Here is an 18,415-nt window from a genome sequence, read left to right on the forward strand (position 1 = left end):
TCTCTTTCTCTTTCTCTTTCTCTTTCTCGTTCTCTTTCGCGTTCTCTTTCGCGTTCTCTTTCTCGTTCTCGTTTTCTCGTTAGGCTGGTCGTGAGAGGTACGACCAGGTACGAGGTAGAGGTTTTTGATGAAGATCTTAAAAAGCCTGGTCATGTGTGTATGTGTTTCAGTTTGGGTACACATGTATGCTGTGTTCACACTTCAGTGGCTTATGTGTCTGCTACTTGCCACAAAGCAACCCGTCAAAGTAATGTCTTAAGTTTGTATTTGGCCAAAAAAAATTTCTATGCTTTTGATCAATGTCTAAGCCCTGTTTTAACATCACATTTTGTTGCCCCATTGTATCCCCATGTCCACTGCAATGCACTTAAAGCTAGCATATTATCAGCTGACTGAGCTAAATAACATAGCACTGCAGCTCAAAAATCGGTTGATGCTGTAAAAAGTTGTGGTTTGTTTGTTTAGTAGCTCATCATGCCTGTCAGCAGGGATAAGTGTTGGGCGTCAGTTTGTCGCGTAAAGTCATTCAGTCAGTCCTTTGAAAATGTGCTCTTTGTTGCACATATTATGAACACAGCATTATGCATAAGAGAGTTACCACGTGTGTGTTTGAATGGAGGTGTTACGTACGCATAACTATGATTTGTTAACTTTTGTTTGATGAGTAAATCTGCAATATATACAATATACAATGTGCTGTGTTTTGATTGTTTACTTACATCTAGACAGGTAGGCTAGCCTACATTTAAACTTCTGCTGAGGCATCGTACATTAGTTAATAGGAACATCCCAAAAGCTAACCATCTCTTTTATGTACCTTCATATTCAATGTGCAAATACAAGACTGTTTTTGATCTTATCATCTGGCCCCTGGCAAAAACAGTGGATAAGCACATTTCTCCAAATGTTGAACTATTCCTGTAAGGTGCAGTCTGAGTGCTAGCGGCTTAAATGCGTCACTGATGTGCACCTAGAAAACACTGGTTCGAATCCAGCATGCCTGCCGAAAGTGATGACAGCCAGTGTTACACAAGTGGGAAGAAATGCGAGCCACCCATGTGTCATGTTAACAACGGCATAAATCAGGCCACAGGGGCATCGTGGTCATCTTTCCTTTCTGGAATCAGTTTGGTATTCAGTCTGCTCTTTGAGTGTGGAATCCTTTGAGATTCGATACTTTGGAAATTTGGCATAAAGACAAAGTAGAGTGTTAACAAGTCAGCTTGGTTGTAGTTACACTCAGATATTGAGTTCAGTCAGAGCAGCAGCCAGTGGTCTGACCTGTAGAGTTCAGTTGCGTAAGTACTTCGTCAGCTGTCAACACCACTGGAACATTTTCACTAGGTGTGAGAGGCGGTGTGAATATCTGGACTGTGCCTTACTGTGTGTTGTCCCTATGCTGCACAATTTTATGGGTAATGCCTTTTCAATTGCATGATATCACTGAAAAAGAAACCGAACCTCTGAACCATGATACTCACCAGGAAATATATTATAAATACATTTTTAAAACAGTCTGTAGCACTTAAATGTGAATGCACACAAGGGCTGCAGCAAACAATATTGATTGATTAATCATTTTATTCTATTATTTCTATACTTCCTTGAAGAAAAATGGGACAATGTGTTGTACACAAACAGACAGGTATCAGAGGACATTTGCAGTGTTTTATGTTTAGTATTACCTCCCTCCCTCCACCCCAAAGGCTTCCTACCCAAGGAATTCCACCCCCCCACCCCCCCCCCAAAAAAACAAAAAGAAAAATCTGTAGATACAAAGATGTGAATATGCAAAAACTGAGTTACATAGCAAATGAAAATCCATTTTAATCTATCAATGACACCAAGATAGTGGTAGTACATTAGAATGCCCAGACACAAGAGATGTGTTCAGCAGCCAGGATATAGAGTGCAGAGCGCATAAGAACATAATAACACACACACACACACACACACACACACACACACATATATATATATATATATATATATATATATATATATATATATATATATATATATATGCATGTTTTTTCCTAATAATTGTTTTTCTCTACAAAATGGCAGAAAATAGTGAAGAAGCCTGTCAAAAGAGCCAAAAGTGACATTTTTGGGGTTTTTTTCTTCAGAAAACTATTTCAGTTTTGTCTTACATATGACAATAAAAAGCAGCAAGTCTGCACATTTGAGAAGCCTCAACCAACAGATGTTTGGCATTTTTGCTTAAAAAATATTTGCCTTTTTATTTTCTATCCTATAGCAAATCAATAAATCAACTAATTGTATAGCTCTGTTGTCTGTTAGGACAGTAATTTATATCAATAGTTGTGTATTTGATTGTCACTGGCTATAATGACTATATTGAAAACTGCTTCATGTAGAGTTACATCGCATCACATCAGGGCTGAGTATCAGTACTTGATTTCTACAAGGTATCAGCCAAAATAACAGTAGTAGAAGCAGTAGTATCGAAATGTCTCCAGTCAAAAAATACCTGCATACGACACTTTTTGCGGATCAGCAAAATTTCTATTTGCTGCCTTCTGGTAGCTGGTCAGCTCAGTGTCGTTGCACGAGCTAGCACAGGAACAGTTAACATCCAACATCACAAACTTAATCCAACACCAATAAACATAAGTTTAACCGTTTACAATGTACAATTTAGACACACATCTGTATGAAGACATTAATTAGCACCTCAGTGTCAACAAGTGTCATGGATGGCATCTATATTAGCCTAACCCTGTAACCTTTGGGATCTTTGGTTCTTGAGGTGTTGTAAATCAGACCTACAGCATTGGATTACTTAACTGTGTGTTTTCACCACAGTTACAGAAGGAGTCCTGTGTTTGTCTGCTGCTGTGTTGGAACAGAACATCACTGTACAGTGTGTCACTGCATATCTGGACGGCTGCCAAATGCTGTTTATAGCTCAGCTGGGGTCAAGTTTGACAGCTCTAATAACCCTGAACGCACTTACCATCTAATCCATAAAAGGCTTTACAATCAAAGCCGAGAATGACTGGGCTGCCTCTGTGTGACAAAACACATTGGTGTATTGTGTCTGTTTGTCCAGCAGCGTAGTTAGATATGTAAAATTGTGCAATAAACCAGCTGATTTGAACATTTTAGAATAAATACTCAGTTTGTTTTTGTCATTATGTCTTTAGTGAGGTTGTTAAAGGGAAATGTTTGGGGATGTTAAATGACACCTATTATGCTAATTCTCAGGTTCATACTTGTATTTTGGGTTTCTATTAGAACATGTTTACACGCTTAGATGCTTAAAATACACTTTATTTTCCTTATACTGTCTGTGCTTGAATAGCTGTATTCACAATCTTTTTGAGACACTCCATTTTAGTCTCTTTAACCCCCCTCTCCAAAAAACCCAATCTATCTAGCTGCATTTAGAGAGAAATCGCGCTATAGTGCTGTACCAAAATTCCTTTTTCATACCGCCTCTGCGTTTTTACACAGAACCAAACAATGGCAGCATCATGCCGCTCCAGTGTGTGATTATATACTGCATTGCGTCATCCCACAATCAAAAGAGGCATAATGGGCATGACATGTAAAGCAATAGCATCTGCTTCTAGTGTGACATATAATACACGTCGGCAGCATTTTATAAAAAATAAGGGTAAGGAGCTCCCGAATCTCTTTTTTTTTCCTGTTTTTTTTTACGACCGCTGTTGTTCTTTGTATGCAATACTAAATCTCTCCCGATGGGTCACACACATTAACATGTTGTCAAAACATTACCCCCAAGCCCCCCATGGTCACATCTTGCAGGCTTTATGTTTTACACAGACCTCCTTATGGTGCTGTTACTACCCCCTGTCCCATCTCGAAGAGGAGATCACTTGTCTCCCCTTTTTGGTGATCGGAGCTTATATACAGAACTTTGAGAAAACATAACAGTATTTTGTACCTGTCTTGAAAGGGCAGTGTAAATGCGGGTTCTGATTGTTTCTGGGTTTTCCGCATCATGGGAGACATGCATAATTGCAGCCACATTCCGTTTGTAGTCTGCAAGACACGTCCCTAAAAAACTCAATCACCTGAACAAGACAAACCCACTAATGCAATGTTGTTGTGACATAATATGACTTAGCAATTATCCACTTCATGATTAAATATACGTGAGGACGTGATTCATCTTTATAACAAGATGTAACCTTACCCTTATCTTTAGTGCCTCTCTTTTAACAACATACTTTATAGTTTCATAGCTTCATAGTAAATGCTAAAAGCTATCAAGTGGGTGATGGTGGACTGCCGTGTAGGTATGGTGGGCAATCTGAGGGGTGGGTCACGTAGCTGTGGTTCTTTCTATAGTCAGAAAATACTAAATACTATTAAAAGCTTCTAAACCACAATCTCACAACAGGAAATTATTCAACATAAATATAATCTGAAATTGGGGAGAAATTGACAACATCAGCATCCAAGATTATACATTTACCTGACATTAGCATGTAGCAGTGTAATTGCAACTGGAGATTGACTAGGAATAGCGACACTTTCTGTTCTTTACAATGAACAGTAAAATCTTTAATATGGACATCTAACATTTTAACATCAAATATTTGACAGGAAATAATCAAAAGCATAAAAGCTCCCCTTTAAGACAAAAATTAAAGTGCACCACCTTAAATCTCCTTCAGTTCTGTACAAGTTTGTCTTAGCCTAGGGGACCAGTTGTAGCTGCCATCCCCAGCATCTCATCTTTAATCTGTTTCCATAGAGCATGACATTATGCATTCTGCTGTGTGTATAAACAGTCATTCAGTTTATGTCCTTTCTTTTTTGTGATTCCAGATGCCCCATCCACAGAGCAGCAGGAGTTGTTCACCCAGAAACTCCAGCAGTGCTGCATGCTCTTCGACTTCCTGGACTCAGTGACGGACCTGAAGAGCAAGGAGATCAAGAGGGCCACGCTTAATGAGCTTGTGGACTACGTTTCCACCAACAGAGGGGTGCTGGTGGAGTCTACGTACCCAGAGATCACTAATATGGTGAGAGTGCACCTATACAAGCCTTCAAGTTCTCTGGTGCTTCTCTGACGTTAACTGGTTTAGAACATAAACTCTGCATGCAAAGTCCAAAGCAACAACAGCAGCAATTCATCCCATAGTTATGTGCTGTTACCAGTGTTTATTATTAAACAGTGAAGAGGCCTCCTCTCTGTGTCGCTGTGCAACATGCTGTGCACTTGAGCAGGATTAAAAAATGGAGGCCGATCGTGTGTCTAGACAGGGTGTGTCATGTCAGCAGCACGCGAGGAACATTTTACCATCCTTATGCCAAACCCCCTTACCAGACTGGTTCCACTTAAGCACTAAATTCACAGGAAAAGCCCAATATTCTGGGTGTTATTTCAAGTTTGGTCTATTTCTTTCCTCCTTTCTCATCCACTGTAACTTGCATTGAATGCAGTAAGTAGATCAGAGTTCAAAGAGACTGAGTTCAATATTACCTTGTCTCCAGCATTGCACTCTACAAACTGAATGTCTGTTTTGGTTATTCTTTTTTCTCAATTTTCTCTTTAAGAAACATGTTATGAGTAATAGGTCTTTCAACACTGTCTTCTACTCGCAGTGCTGCTGTTGAAAGCTTATATGATGACACCCACACAGCCACAGCTCAGAGAAAAACACTGCTAACCTTAATTATGTTTGCCAGAGGTTTGAGGTTTACTGCAGTAAACATCTTTGGCTCACTACCAATCATACCCACTGTGTGAAATTAATCCACTGACTTAGGATGTAGACCAACTAATGACCTCAGTTTAAACCTAAAGAACATACACTGAGATAAAGCAAGTGACTATCTCACAGGACTTCCTGTAACTATTTCACAACAAACTCTATACACATTAATCTTTGTGAAAAAGATTTCACTCTCTCCGTTGCTCTTTGACTTCAAACCCCAAGAGGCAGTGCTTCTCTGTGTTTTTTTTTTTTTTGGTAATGCAGGTCACGTTGCATCTTCAAGCCTTCAAGAGAGCATCTTCAAGAGATTTTCCCCCACACACTTTTATAACAAACAATCCAGTAAAACTTGACTCGACTTGCGATGCCACATGCACAAATCGCATTGTCAATGCTGAAACTGTTATGTGCAGCCCTCCTGAGAACATTGCTTTAGAGTTACACCATAATTAAAAGTTCCTCTTTTGATTATCATAATACTGTATATGTAAAAACCTGGAGTCTTCTCACATTGTATCTCTCAGTCATAATTATTTTTACATGACTGCCTAAGTAACACTTTATTTGCAATTGACACACACCTCTGACATTTACAATTGCTATCCCTGTCTGGTGTGATTGTTATCATCAGAGTTCTGTCGCAATGAATCAGATGTTTTTGAATAGATCTGAAAACTTGTTACATTCACTCTGGTGGGCCTAAAACTCTGTTTCACTTATAAAATCTGCAAATATCTCATCTCATCCATCAATCTGATCAGCTGTGAACAATAGTAAAGTTAAATAAAGTATTTTTATAATTAATAAATCAAAGCGGAACCCATGGTGCTTTTGTTTTGAAGGACCGACTCGTCTTGGGCTGGAAGTGTTGATGTTTTTGCTGTGGACTTGAAGCTTGGGTCAGCGTAAGCATCGAAATAAACTGTAATTGTGGTATTAGGATTCATCCACTGTAAGCTGGAAACAGACCAACAGCTCTCCAGTTCGTACATTGCAAAGATTTCCAAGTTATGCTGGTATTCCAGCAAAATGCGGCCAAATAGGCGCAATCGGAGCTCTGCAAAAGCTCTGCTTTTTGTGTGTGTGAGAGTCAGAGAGCCGTAGGAGAGAGGGGAAAAACGAAGCGGCAAAGCGAGTCTTTTGTCGGTGGATTTAAAAAAAATAGAAATGGTGTCAGTGTCTTGTGCCGAATTCGTATGTTCAGAGTCATTTTTCAGCTTCTCCATGTTTGTTTGTTTTGATGCCATTGTGTAGATGCTCCCTCAGCCACGCGGACGGATGCAAAGCGTTATCAGATGACGTAAACGAAATATATGATATAGCATAATATGAAACAGTTGACCTTTTTTATAGTCATATGGTATATTTCGTCATATTGCGCAGCCCTACAGTGAACAGCAGCATGTGAAAGTGACATTTCAGGACCTAAATGAATTCAAGTTATACTTAAATAACATATTATCTGGAGACATGTGGTACTTTAATGAGTGCATTCAAAAGTCAGTGTAGGGTCACTGCAGGGTCAACATAGTGAAGGTCGGTTGAGTGATTAACACATTCACTGCTGCAGGAATTTTGTTAATAATTTGTTCGAAAACCAAACCCAACGCCCTGCAAAGTACCCTTGGCCTACATGGTATAGATTTGTGTTGATGGAGTAGGTGCCCTGAGCAGCCTAGTTTCCTCCTACAGTACAAAAATGACTCATGTGCAACATTTAGATCACAACAGTCAGGACTATAGTCAGTACTGCAGTGATTCACTGCAGATTATCACGAAGGATACGAATGAGCACAGCTGAGTCAAGGAGTCTTCAGATTATTAATGGACTGTAGGCAGTAATCCGAGTCAAACCTGCAAATATTGATCCAGGATTCAGTTTGTCTCACAATATTGTCTCTTAAAGTGTTTTGCAGGTTAACATAATTATTTTGACAAAACAGTTGATATGCAATTGGGGGTAAAATTAGAAGGATTAGAGGAGCTGGCGACACCCATGTTCCTTTACCGAATTACTATAGAAAAAATGCACTTTTGACCCAATAGGTGTGGAGACAGCCCTATTTTAATTGCACAAGTGCAACAACAACTGCAATGCAGTGGGTCTTGAGCGCACAGAATGTGTGGGCATCTCACACCTGCTATTTATGTATGTGCAGCAACGCAAAGTGCAGAAGGGCTGCGTGAAGTGGAATATTAATCAGAGGACATGGTGATTAATAAATATACTCTTAACCAGTTACATCACTGGTTTTACTGCTTTGAATTGTATATTGTAAAAGCACAATTCAGACAGATTTAGTGCTACATTTTTTTAAAAATAACCCATCACAACCAGCTGTCACATTCAGCAAACAGCACTATTGTGCAGCTGTAATGTGCTACATTATATTGTCTTGATTTATTTGTCCCAAAACTACATGTTTTGAGTTTTTCCAATTTGATTTCTAATGACAGTTATGGAAAAATAGACAATTTCCAGTAAGACGAGAGTCATTTTTAGTGAGAGTGCTTTAGTTGTAACTGATAATGGCCAAAAAAAAAAGCATGTGTAAGGTTTACTAGCTGTGTAAGCTGGCTTCAGGTGCTGCTGCTGTGGTTTGACAAACATTGGCAGCAGGGCAGTAATGCAAACATGGAATAGCAAGGTAAATATGAAGTTGACAGCTAATGGTGTCAGAGAACTTGCATTTAATGTCAATGTTTAAACTGGTGCAACATCAGTGTTTAAGGTACAGCATGTAATAGTACAGTACAGTATGTATTAGCAACATTATGCACACTGTTATTGTGCTGGTCCCACCCTTAAAGCATCCAAAAACATTCTGTAAGATCATCATGGATGGATCAAAAGAAGAGTTATGGTTGCCAATAACAGCAGAATTTATAAAAGTACTATGTACCTTCATTCTGTCAGGAGCTGGTAAAGCTGTAGCTCTTCAGACACAGTCACTAAAAATAGATCATACAGACAAAATAAATACAAAATATAGGTTATTTTTCAAGCTGGGCCTTTTATTCCTAGATTTTACAATAATGGATTTTTTCCTAAATATGAACATTGGACCTCGCAGCAAAGACAGAATGGATATGTGGGATTTTGTGCTCTGTCTCCAACATGGCTTGATTGACTTTTGAATGTGCCAACGCAGACAGTAAACATAGCAGCAAATCCTCTGATGTCAGCAGTCCAAATTAATAAAAATAAAGCTTGTCAGTTATACTCACACTGATGCAATCACAGATATAAATCACACTCACCAGAAGAAATATCTGCTGTAGTTTGAGTACCCCTCTGCTCAAAAATGTTTATGTTTCCTAAAATTTCTGACCTTTGCCATAGTGACTTCTATCTGTGTGAAGTTTGCATCTCAGAAGCAGAAGACGTGACGTATATTGCTGTCAGCAGAGTATTTTTTTACTGTCCCTCTTAAATAGCAGCTGATCTTGCCCTCGCCCACGTTAAAGAGCTCCAGGACCTTATTATCTCACCAATTTGCTGACATTTTTACCTTAAGTTTTTTTCCATGAGTTAGCTGCTAACTGCTGCTAGCTGCTTGCAAATCTCCCAGTGATAGGTTGCACATATTACACACTGTCAAAGCGTTACACCCCATCTGTCTTGGTTGGTCTGTCTTGGTCCATGGTTCTGTCTTGCCCGCTGTCACGTTGATTTGGCACTGTTACAACCTTCGCTGACGTCTTAAAGGTGAGTCAGCTCTATCCCCCAGTCTGCAATCATACCTTTTCTACATTCTGATACGCCTTCTAGTCTCAGATTTTGGTGCAGACATCTGAGTCTGTGTCTGCCTGAGGTTCAAACATACTTATATGGCTGAATCTCTCCCATGTTTCCTCCAACACCGGATCCAGAATTTCTCAGTGACGGAGAAAGAGTAGATCTGCTACCAGCCTTTTTTCAACATTTTATGTGGGAAAACCATGTAAAACAATATCTAAATCATTTACATAAGATGAAAGAGACTTCAAGCAGATGTAGTTAAATCATGACTAGTGTGTGAGCAACAGGTCATCCACGAGATAATGAGTTACGTGACATTAGGGGTGGGCGATATATGGAAGAAACTCAATGTATGTTGGCTAGTTCCACATGGGATAAATACAATGACTTTTGCAAACATTGAATATAAAGTTGTTGTCTTTTTTTTATCTACAGAGCTCTGATCACAACTATTTATTTATTTTTGCGACCATGGAATGTCATTGTGACTTGCAAGTGTTTGTAATATATTTACTGGTGAGCTTTAGTTTGTGTCCAGCTCACACTGAGTAAATCTTCATGTTTGAAGGCGCTGCAGTAACAGTTTAACTTTTTGCTAACTGTTTACCAGAATCTTCAAGTTTACAGCAAAAACATCAGCAGCACTTCCATCCGTGATGAGCCTGGTGCTTCAAAATGAAAGCACCAGACGTTCCATAACTTTTTTATGACAGTTACTACTTTATTGTAACTGTAGTTCATTTAATCATTTTGTATTATGGTAGTCTACAGTAGTTAAGAGGTGATTTCAAAATATCAAGATATATCTCGCGTATCTTAATAAATCCTAAAATTATTGCAGCATTATTTTTAAGTTGTCTTGCCCAGCCTTATTTTACATGTATTAGTTCTGTCAGTGACCATAGGGGTTACCTCACTAACATGTTAGAAAGTTCGTATGTCTGGAGATGACTCTGCCCAGTGCACAGGTGTTGTCACAGGTCTTTCTTGGTAAGCTCATTTATCTATTGAAGGGCAGGACGGAGGGACGTGGGTGATGCTCAAGAGGAACCCACTCCTGAAATACAGACAGGCTTCTGAGTGAGGTTAGACAAATAGCAGCTGCACTTTCAGAAAGCTGGGTTGATAATAGCTCTCCTGGATACTCCATGCTTGGCATCACATGATAATGAAGAGGTGAGGGTTGAAAGTGCTGCCCATTATTCTGCTGCTGCGAGGAGCGCTTTGATCACTGAGGTTGTTTGGAGTACAAACAGCCAGGTTTCTCATCTAGGGAAAAGGAGGTTTCACCTTATTTTCCAACTCTATAATTAGTATTTTGAGTATATTTTAGAAAAGCACATCTCACAGACAGTTTGGATTGTATTCTTCCTTTTCTGTGCCAGAGATGAGTAAAAATGGTTAGTTCAGAAGAGCTTCTTTGAGCTATAATTCCCCTTTTATTCGCTGTAATTCCCACCTTTTTGCTAATGCGGCACTCAGTGCTTGTACTTATTTTCTCTATCTCATCCCTGTCCTCCGACTCTCCCTCTCTCTCTCCTCCGATACGCTGCTAGGTGTTGGTTGCTACTGCCGTCACCTTCAATTTGACCCTGTACATAGCTACAGCCTTCCTTGTCATCAGCATGTGTTCACTGGTTTCACTCAACGCTCTGTCACTTAGGAGCAGTCCTTATAGGATCCTCCTACATTACTTTCACAAGCACAAATCACTGTTTGCTTTTTTCTCTCACACACACTTCCCATGTTTGCCATCCTCCCACAATATTTTCTCTTGTTTTGTCCAACTGTAGTTATTTTTCAACATTGTGAAGTGACTGGGGGAATTAAATAAGTGTGCCAGATGCTTGTATGCTGATTATGTAATCTATTATGTTGAACAGACAGTGTGCATTTCTGAATCCACAGTTAGAAAAACACCCCTTTAAGACCTGATTATTTGTATAGAGGCTGTGTCCTTGCCACAGCGACTGCAGGTTCGACTGCTTCCTAGGCCCTTTGCTGCATTTCATCCCCTCTCTCTCTTTCCCTTTCACGCTGAGTCTTTCCTATAAATTAAAGGCCAAAAAGCCCAAAAAATAATCTTAAAAAAAAGATTTTTTTTAGGAAAATTCTGGAGTTTTTAGGAGCATTTTAAAAGTAGATTTATAGATGTTTTTTCATGATGAACAACAAAGATAATAATATCCTCTGGAAGTATATGTTGCACTGACTCTGCTGCAGTCTCTGCACTCTGTGCATCATGTCAATGTGTTGTCATGTCACTGCGGCTGCTCCTTCAGCATGTTGAACTACACCCCAACATCCAACCTTGCATTGTTTTAATAGCACAAGCAACCACTTGTCCCTTTCATCTCATGCAGTATCTTTACCTCCTGTCTCTCTCTATGCACCTCCTGCTGTAGGCCAAATAATACACATACTGATGCCCTCAGTGGAAACTAGAGTGCAGTTCTGTGATGTTAACTATGATACAGTACTTGTTTAACAGTAGTCATAGCATACTGGCTATATGTCAAAGAAGTTATGCTCCCGTGTGTGCCCCAGTGCCATCAGCCCCACTATTTATCTTCATTTTGTGAGAATTTGACCTCAGAGCTCTCCTCCTGGAAAAACTGGCATCAAGCTGTCCCACCTGGCAACCTAGTCTGTGAGTCATCTGACTCCAGCTCAGCCAATGATGTGCTTCACACCAGGGACAGCAAAAGTGATCCTCCACAGAGAGCTTGCAGAGGTGGCACACTGATTTATTCATCAGTCACATTATCAGCATCTGCATACATCTGCATTATGTAAAGCTGTCACTGCGGTCTAACTGGATAGTCAGTCATGCATCAGGTGAAAACTGTTGCTCTAATTGTTACTATAATAAACACAGAAATGAGTGTCAACTCATGTGACTGTTGTATAATAAGAGAGATAAGAGGCTGCATCATGGCCTTCGCAACACTTGGTACGTATGTGTGGTTAAAAGGCCATCCACACCATCAACAACAACATAATAACAATGTGAGCATCGACACTGATGAATGATGAACAGTAGCACCAGGCATGTGCTGCATGCTCCAACTGTTTCACCTTGTGATTTTGGATGGATTTTGATTGGTTGTCAGTAGGCGGGTTTCCATTCCATCCAGACTTCTCCTCTTGCAAAAACATTCCAAGAAGTGATAGATGTTCGAAACATGAGCACGTTAATTTCTGTTGCAGCCACCGCACTAGCCGTCATAATTTACAATCAAAAGCAACGTAGGCGTGTTATGCAAGCGATAATGGAAAGGCAAGCCCCTTATACGTGGGAGTGGCCACGTATGAGGGATTTCTCAGAGGTAATAGTTCACGATTTCACAAAAGAACTGTGGATTAAAAACTTCCTGATTGTTCGCTCATCTTTTTAAAATTATGTGATACAAAAACACCTCTTGTAGCACCTGCTGCATCATGCCCGAGGGAGCCAGTTCCTACCAACAAGCACATAGCTATTGCATCATTTGACCTATAAAAGTGAAAAAAATGTGTTTCCATTGCAGTTTTGTGAAATATGGCTTTTTCAAATTGCCTGAAATACCACCTTGTGCTAGTGGAAAAACTTTGTTGTATTGAGTGGGAGTTTTTTTTTAAAGCAATATATTTATAGTAATTGTTATATAGTAAATGTTCTTGATGTAAACCAACCTTAAACCTTGATTTAGCCCTCTGATAAATACAGTAGACACCCGCACGGGTGTGTGACACAACTGGACCCAACAGTTGAGCAGAGTCTTTGGGGTAGGACAGGTTGGAGATATCATAAATCTGCTCTGTGTTCACAGAGGAGCTGAAACAGGTTGATTTACTAGTTTACAAACAGAAAAGTTATTTTACTGAAAGCAGAAATACCAAGATCAGTGTTTCCAGCATTTTAATTGTGACTATTTAAATTTATTTTTATTTAGAAAAATAAGTTATTTGTGGAAGTAACTTTGGGTTCCAGAAAAATTCTAAGGGTTTTTTCTTTCTTTTTTTTTGACATTTAAGAGGCTACATGATAAAATGATAAATGTAGATCTTACTATTTCATTAGCTGCTTTATTGGCACCATAGTGCTGAATAGATATTTAAGCTAAATGCTACCACTTTTAAATGTATTTGTGGGTTTGTAGTAGGGGTGTAACAGTACACAAAAGTCAGTTCAGTTCTTGCAAGTTTGGTCAATCGTGTCAACGACTGATGATACAGTCCTGCTGCTGGGCAACAAGGGAACATTTTACTCACTGGTACCATAAGTAAACTATTTTCATTATGAAAATAAGGAACATTTCAAACAGTATATTATACTGTACGAACACTGAACAAACACTTTCCCACAATACAACGTCAGGTCATAACATGTGCTATGTTATGAAAATTGAAAAAAAAACCCAAAATGAATAGAATCTAAAAAAAACTTCTGCATCAGTTGGAGTGTTTCAGTTGCTTCCACCCTGGCTGTATTTAAACATTTAAAGCATCAAGACATTTGTCATGCCAGTGATCGGCACATCTGGGTGATGCAGTTAAATGTACATCAGCATGGCGAAACGCTGACTCACCATCCTCGTTTTATACACAATCACAGGTTGGTCTTCCAGCTCCAGTGTTTCATTTGTGCTCTCAGCTTGTTGTGCTAACCTCAGCATATGCTGCAGACGGTGTGCGGCTAAAAGTTTCTTGGTGCCAGAAACTCCACAGAGAGTATAAAATATGAAGGCAGTCAACAGGTTCTGTTACTGTTTGGCTGAAGCATGGGTGAGATGCTGAATGTAAGCGAGACTGAACAAATGCTGCTTGCAGATGGTGTTTTCATCAGCTGAGAAACAGCTGCAGTTACACTGTCAGAATTCTCTGAAATAACAGGAAGGACACAAGCAGGCAAATAACAGCTCAGTAGCGAGCTGAAGGGCATCTCTGAATGCACAGCTCATTCAACCTTGAAGGGGGCGGGCTGCAGCAGCACAACACCATGCTGGGTACCATTCCTTTGAGCTAATGCCAAGATCAGACTGACATGGTCATGTGAAAAAATGAAAGAGAAATCATATGAATGTCATTAATGCTGACCAAGTTCACCCTCTTTTCAGTGTGTACTTGCAGCAGGGTGATGTGCAATGTCACAAAGCTCTCATCACTTTCTCTCAAAATCAAATGGACTCCATGATTTAAAATGGTAAAAACAAGGAATATGTCAGTTTCATGTTAGAAATCAGTGTTTCTCCGAAGCTGTTCAGCTCGTCATGGCGGGGCTGCTAGCCTGCTCTTGCTAATGTGTGCTCAGGCCCCCATGTTGCCGCTCAACCTTTAAATTTTTAAAACTTTACTTGAATCGAGAAAAGAGACTTAAAAACTGGTGACATCATCACAATGTTAAGTCAGTGACCCTTGCAGCCTCACAGACAGGGCCAGAGGAATCTATAAACTCTTTTTGGCTCATGCACCAGCCGAGCAAATTAGTCGGACTGAATAGGTGCCATTTTGGCTTTCGGTATCTTGGTGTTATTATAAATCTATGACCACATTCTTAATTACAATTACAGATTTTTCAGGATTTGGGCATTGTTAGAAACATCCAGCATAATGTCAAACTCAACACAACAAGAACACACAAAACACCAACAAAATATATAGCAACTTAAAAGAAATCACACAGTTCTTAATATGTCTTTAAGGGGTCGTAAACCAACAAAAGGTTGTTGTAACTTTAATCTTTGATTTGAAAATTTCAAGCATGCCAGAAAATATTAAAGATGATAAGGGTAACAGGAAGATGATATTTCAGTAATTCCATTACAATGTAGCTCTAGCTCATAGCCACCAGTTTACTGCTATTTTTGTGATATTTGTGCTGCTCCTCATTTTACACACTACCTCTTTGCAAAATATTCTGCTTTTCTAGTTTACTCTGAGATCTTGTCAGTGTTAACATTTTGTGTCTAGCATCACTCAGCTGTATGTTTTAGTAGGACATTAATTCATTTTTTGATTTCTTAGTTTCCATGCATTCCAATTTCTGCTCGCTTATTCAGAAATGAATCTCCCTTGCCAAAGTTTTTCAGCATGTCAGATTTTTGGCCTCTGTCAGGTTTAAAATTCCTTTGCCACCTTCCTCTCCCATTAGTGTCATTTGGATTTTCCAGCTGCCAATATGTAATTTGATGTTGTCTTTATCACTTCAGCATGAGAGTGCTCACCCAGTCACATAATGCCAGCTTTTTCAGCTCCCCGCTGCTGTGTGTGTCACTCTCAAATTTACCCTAGCTAAAAATAACAAGGTGGGATAGAGGTGGCGGTGACCTGTCTACAACAATTGTCTTTGGTATAGAATTTTAATGGGGAGTTGCTGCAGATGCAGAATCTGTAATGGTTTCTTCCAGCCCCTGTGTTTTGGTGCTGATATAAAACCTCCTCTGTTAAATTAAACATGCTCAGGAATCGTCCAGATAAAGCTGCTTTCCACTGAAATCAGCAGCTGCTGACAATGTCCATGCATCGGTGTGTATGTTACTTTCTTTTTAGATGACAGAATTCAGAATTTAATTTTGTGTCCCACTTGTGTGTAGATCCAGTTCCCACTTCTCAAAATGCATGTTGACCACCTGTAATGGTTTGTAATCAAATATTGTTTTCGCACCCACATTTATTTAATCTCTTGGAAACTGTAACAGCTGCTTATCACAAAGAAACTGAGCCATACACCTAAAAATGTGTGTTAGAGTGTTTATTCAGTTGCTGGCTTCAGGTACAAACTCACTAACCTTGTCTGAGTTGTTTGGCGTATAGGCAAATTAACTGCAACCAAATTTATTTTGCAAGGTTTGTCATGCTGTAGCAGCACTGTCCTACTAAGTCACACTGCTCTACATACTGTGTGTTGTTAAAAAAAAAAAAAGAACGTCGTGGTGAGTGCTGTTGCACAAACAGTATCACCCACCAGTAACAGTAGCTGTTTCTGAATAATGCTCCAAGCAGCTTTTTATATTATAATGAGTGTGGAGCACTGCAAACCAAATACAACTTTCACTAATTTACTTTATAGGCATACAGTATATATATCCTAGTAATATGTAACAGAAATAAGAAATTGTCATTATTAGAGATGTCTTGGTCAGGTTTTTTTTTGTCCCCGGTCCTAATTTGAGTAAATATCTGCAGATACTGAGACTCGATCCGATACTTTTGTTTTCCTAGATAACAAAGATGTGCTCATGAACATGTTAACTCATCAGAGTCATGGCTCAGTGTGAGTTTGTGCTCATGACAGTACCTAGCTAGCTTATAACAATGTTAATCAGTTTGCAGCGCAGATGCAAAGTGGTAGTGCACCTGCGCAACCTCAGAGGATGACGCATGACCTGTGGCGTCTGCCACAGTCACACATCATTTTCACAATTTAGCCACATCCTTTTTTTTTTTCCTGTGCACAAAATTAAATTATTTGTCAAAAATATTTGGCTAACAATGTGGTTGTTCAACATTATGGGACTTTAAGTAAAGGACACTCAAGTTTTCTGCTGTATCTCCTTGTGTGCTCTCCTGGCATGTTGACCCTGTTTTCTTTTTTTTTAACAATGGGACTTGATCATTGATTTTATACTTTTCTTCCTCCAGATCTGCACCAATATATTCCGGACTCTTCCACCAAGTGACAACCCTGACTTTGACCCAGAGGAGGATGAACCCACTCTAGAGGCTTCCTGGCCTCACATTCAGGTAAGGAACCAATTTTTGTCATCTTTCCTCATCACCCTTTCAATTACATCATGCGTTTTAGTTACAAGATGTAATGTATTTCTTTTTATTTTTTTTGTTTATCCTCCAGCTGGTCTATGAGTTTCTCCTACGCTTTCTAGAGAATCCAGACTTCCAGCCGAGCATTGCAAAGCGCCACATTGATCAGAAATTTGTTCTGCAGGTAAGAGTCTTTTTAAAAAAACAAAACAACAAAACAACAAAACAATCAGCATTACTATGCATGATAGTGAAGATTGTACAAATCTATCAACAGGTTTAAAGTTAACCTACCTTATTTAACTAAGTTATTAGTTATAGGCATCTGGTTTTCTGCTATGTCTTTAGATAGCTGTTGAGTTGGGAGTGTTGTGACAATTCGAGGGCTGCAACTGCAGATTATTTACATTATCTATTCAGCAAATTGTGACAACTGGCTGTCACGCTGAGTTTATCATCTTATAAGGAAGAAAAACCAAAGGTATTTACAGTTAAAAGCTGCAACTTTTTGTGGTTTCTGCCTTTTTTTTTTTTCTTTTTTCAAAATTCCTTAAATTTTGATCGATTAATCACTGCAGCTGGCACAGCTTCTTTTGGCTGTTACAGGTCGTTGGTTAAATGCCTAGAATTTCTAATGTGGTGAATAACAGTAATTAGCAGCACAATGTGATGTGTTTGGGACGCTACAGTATGATTAGTTGGATGAGTCAAACCAGTAATAAGCTGCAGGTCGGCGGCATCTGCCCTCGCTCAGTACCCTCCTACCGCAGGAATGCTTCACTTCTTGTCTGAAGCTGCAGAGTTAAGCAGAAGCTAACGGGGGACCACAGGGCCAAGAATGTTGGCCGGGCCACATCCGAGGTGCCTGGACCGACTTTCCATGATGTGAGTGTGTCGTGGGGGAGCTTTAAATAGCCGCCTGTTGTTTACTCTTCAGGTTAAGAGAAGGAGTGCTGCGGTCGGAGCAGAAGGGAACAAGGAGGTGGAGGTTCGGGTGGCAATAAAGGCAGGGAAAGACGGCTTGTGGTTTGGTTAACGTTAGTTATCATAATACACACAGCTTAGGAATAGGTCTTAAAATATCCGTGTGAGAAATCCACATATATAGTCACCATAGAGTTCAAAGCTCAGCAGCAGCTGGAAGGTTCAGTTGGTTGCTCAAAAAGGACATTTTGCTATTTCTTTTGTCAAACAGATGAGGTAACAGGGTTTC

At 39.5% G+C, this 18,415-nt stretch overlaps 1 protein-coding gene across 1 annotated transcript in view; it reads left to right on the forward strand.

The window, feature by feature from the left end:
• The window catches only part of ppp2r5a (protein phosphatase 2, regulatory subunit B', alpha isoform), a 56,073-nt gene that overhangs the window by 19,862 nt on the left and 17,796 nt on the right, over positions 1–18,415 (forward strand). The window contains exons 2-4 of the mRNA XM_042502869.2: positions 4,825–5,021; positions 17,083–17,184; positions 17,294–17,386. Coding sequence (XP_042358803.2) covers positions 4,825–5,021; positions 17,083–17,184; positions 17,294–17,386 — 392 coding nt within the window. The remainder of the gene's footprint in view (positions 1–4,824; positions 5,022–17,082; positions 17,185–17,293; positions 17,387–18,415) is intronic.

This window comes from Plectropomus leopardus, chromosome 16 (genome assembly GCF_026936395.1).
Source record: "Plectropomus leopardus strain MGB_pleo_1.0 chromosome 16, ASM2693639v1, whole genome shotgun sequence".
Taxonomy (NCBI): Eukaryota; Metazoa; Chordata; class Actinopteri; order Perciformes; family Serranidae; genus Plectropomus; species Plectropomus leopardus.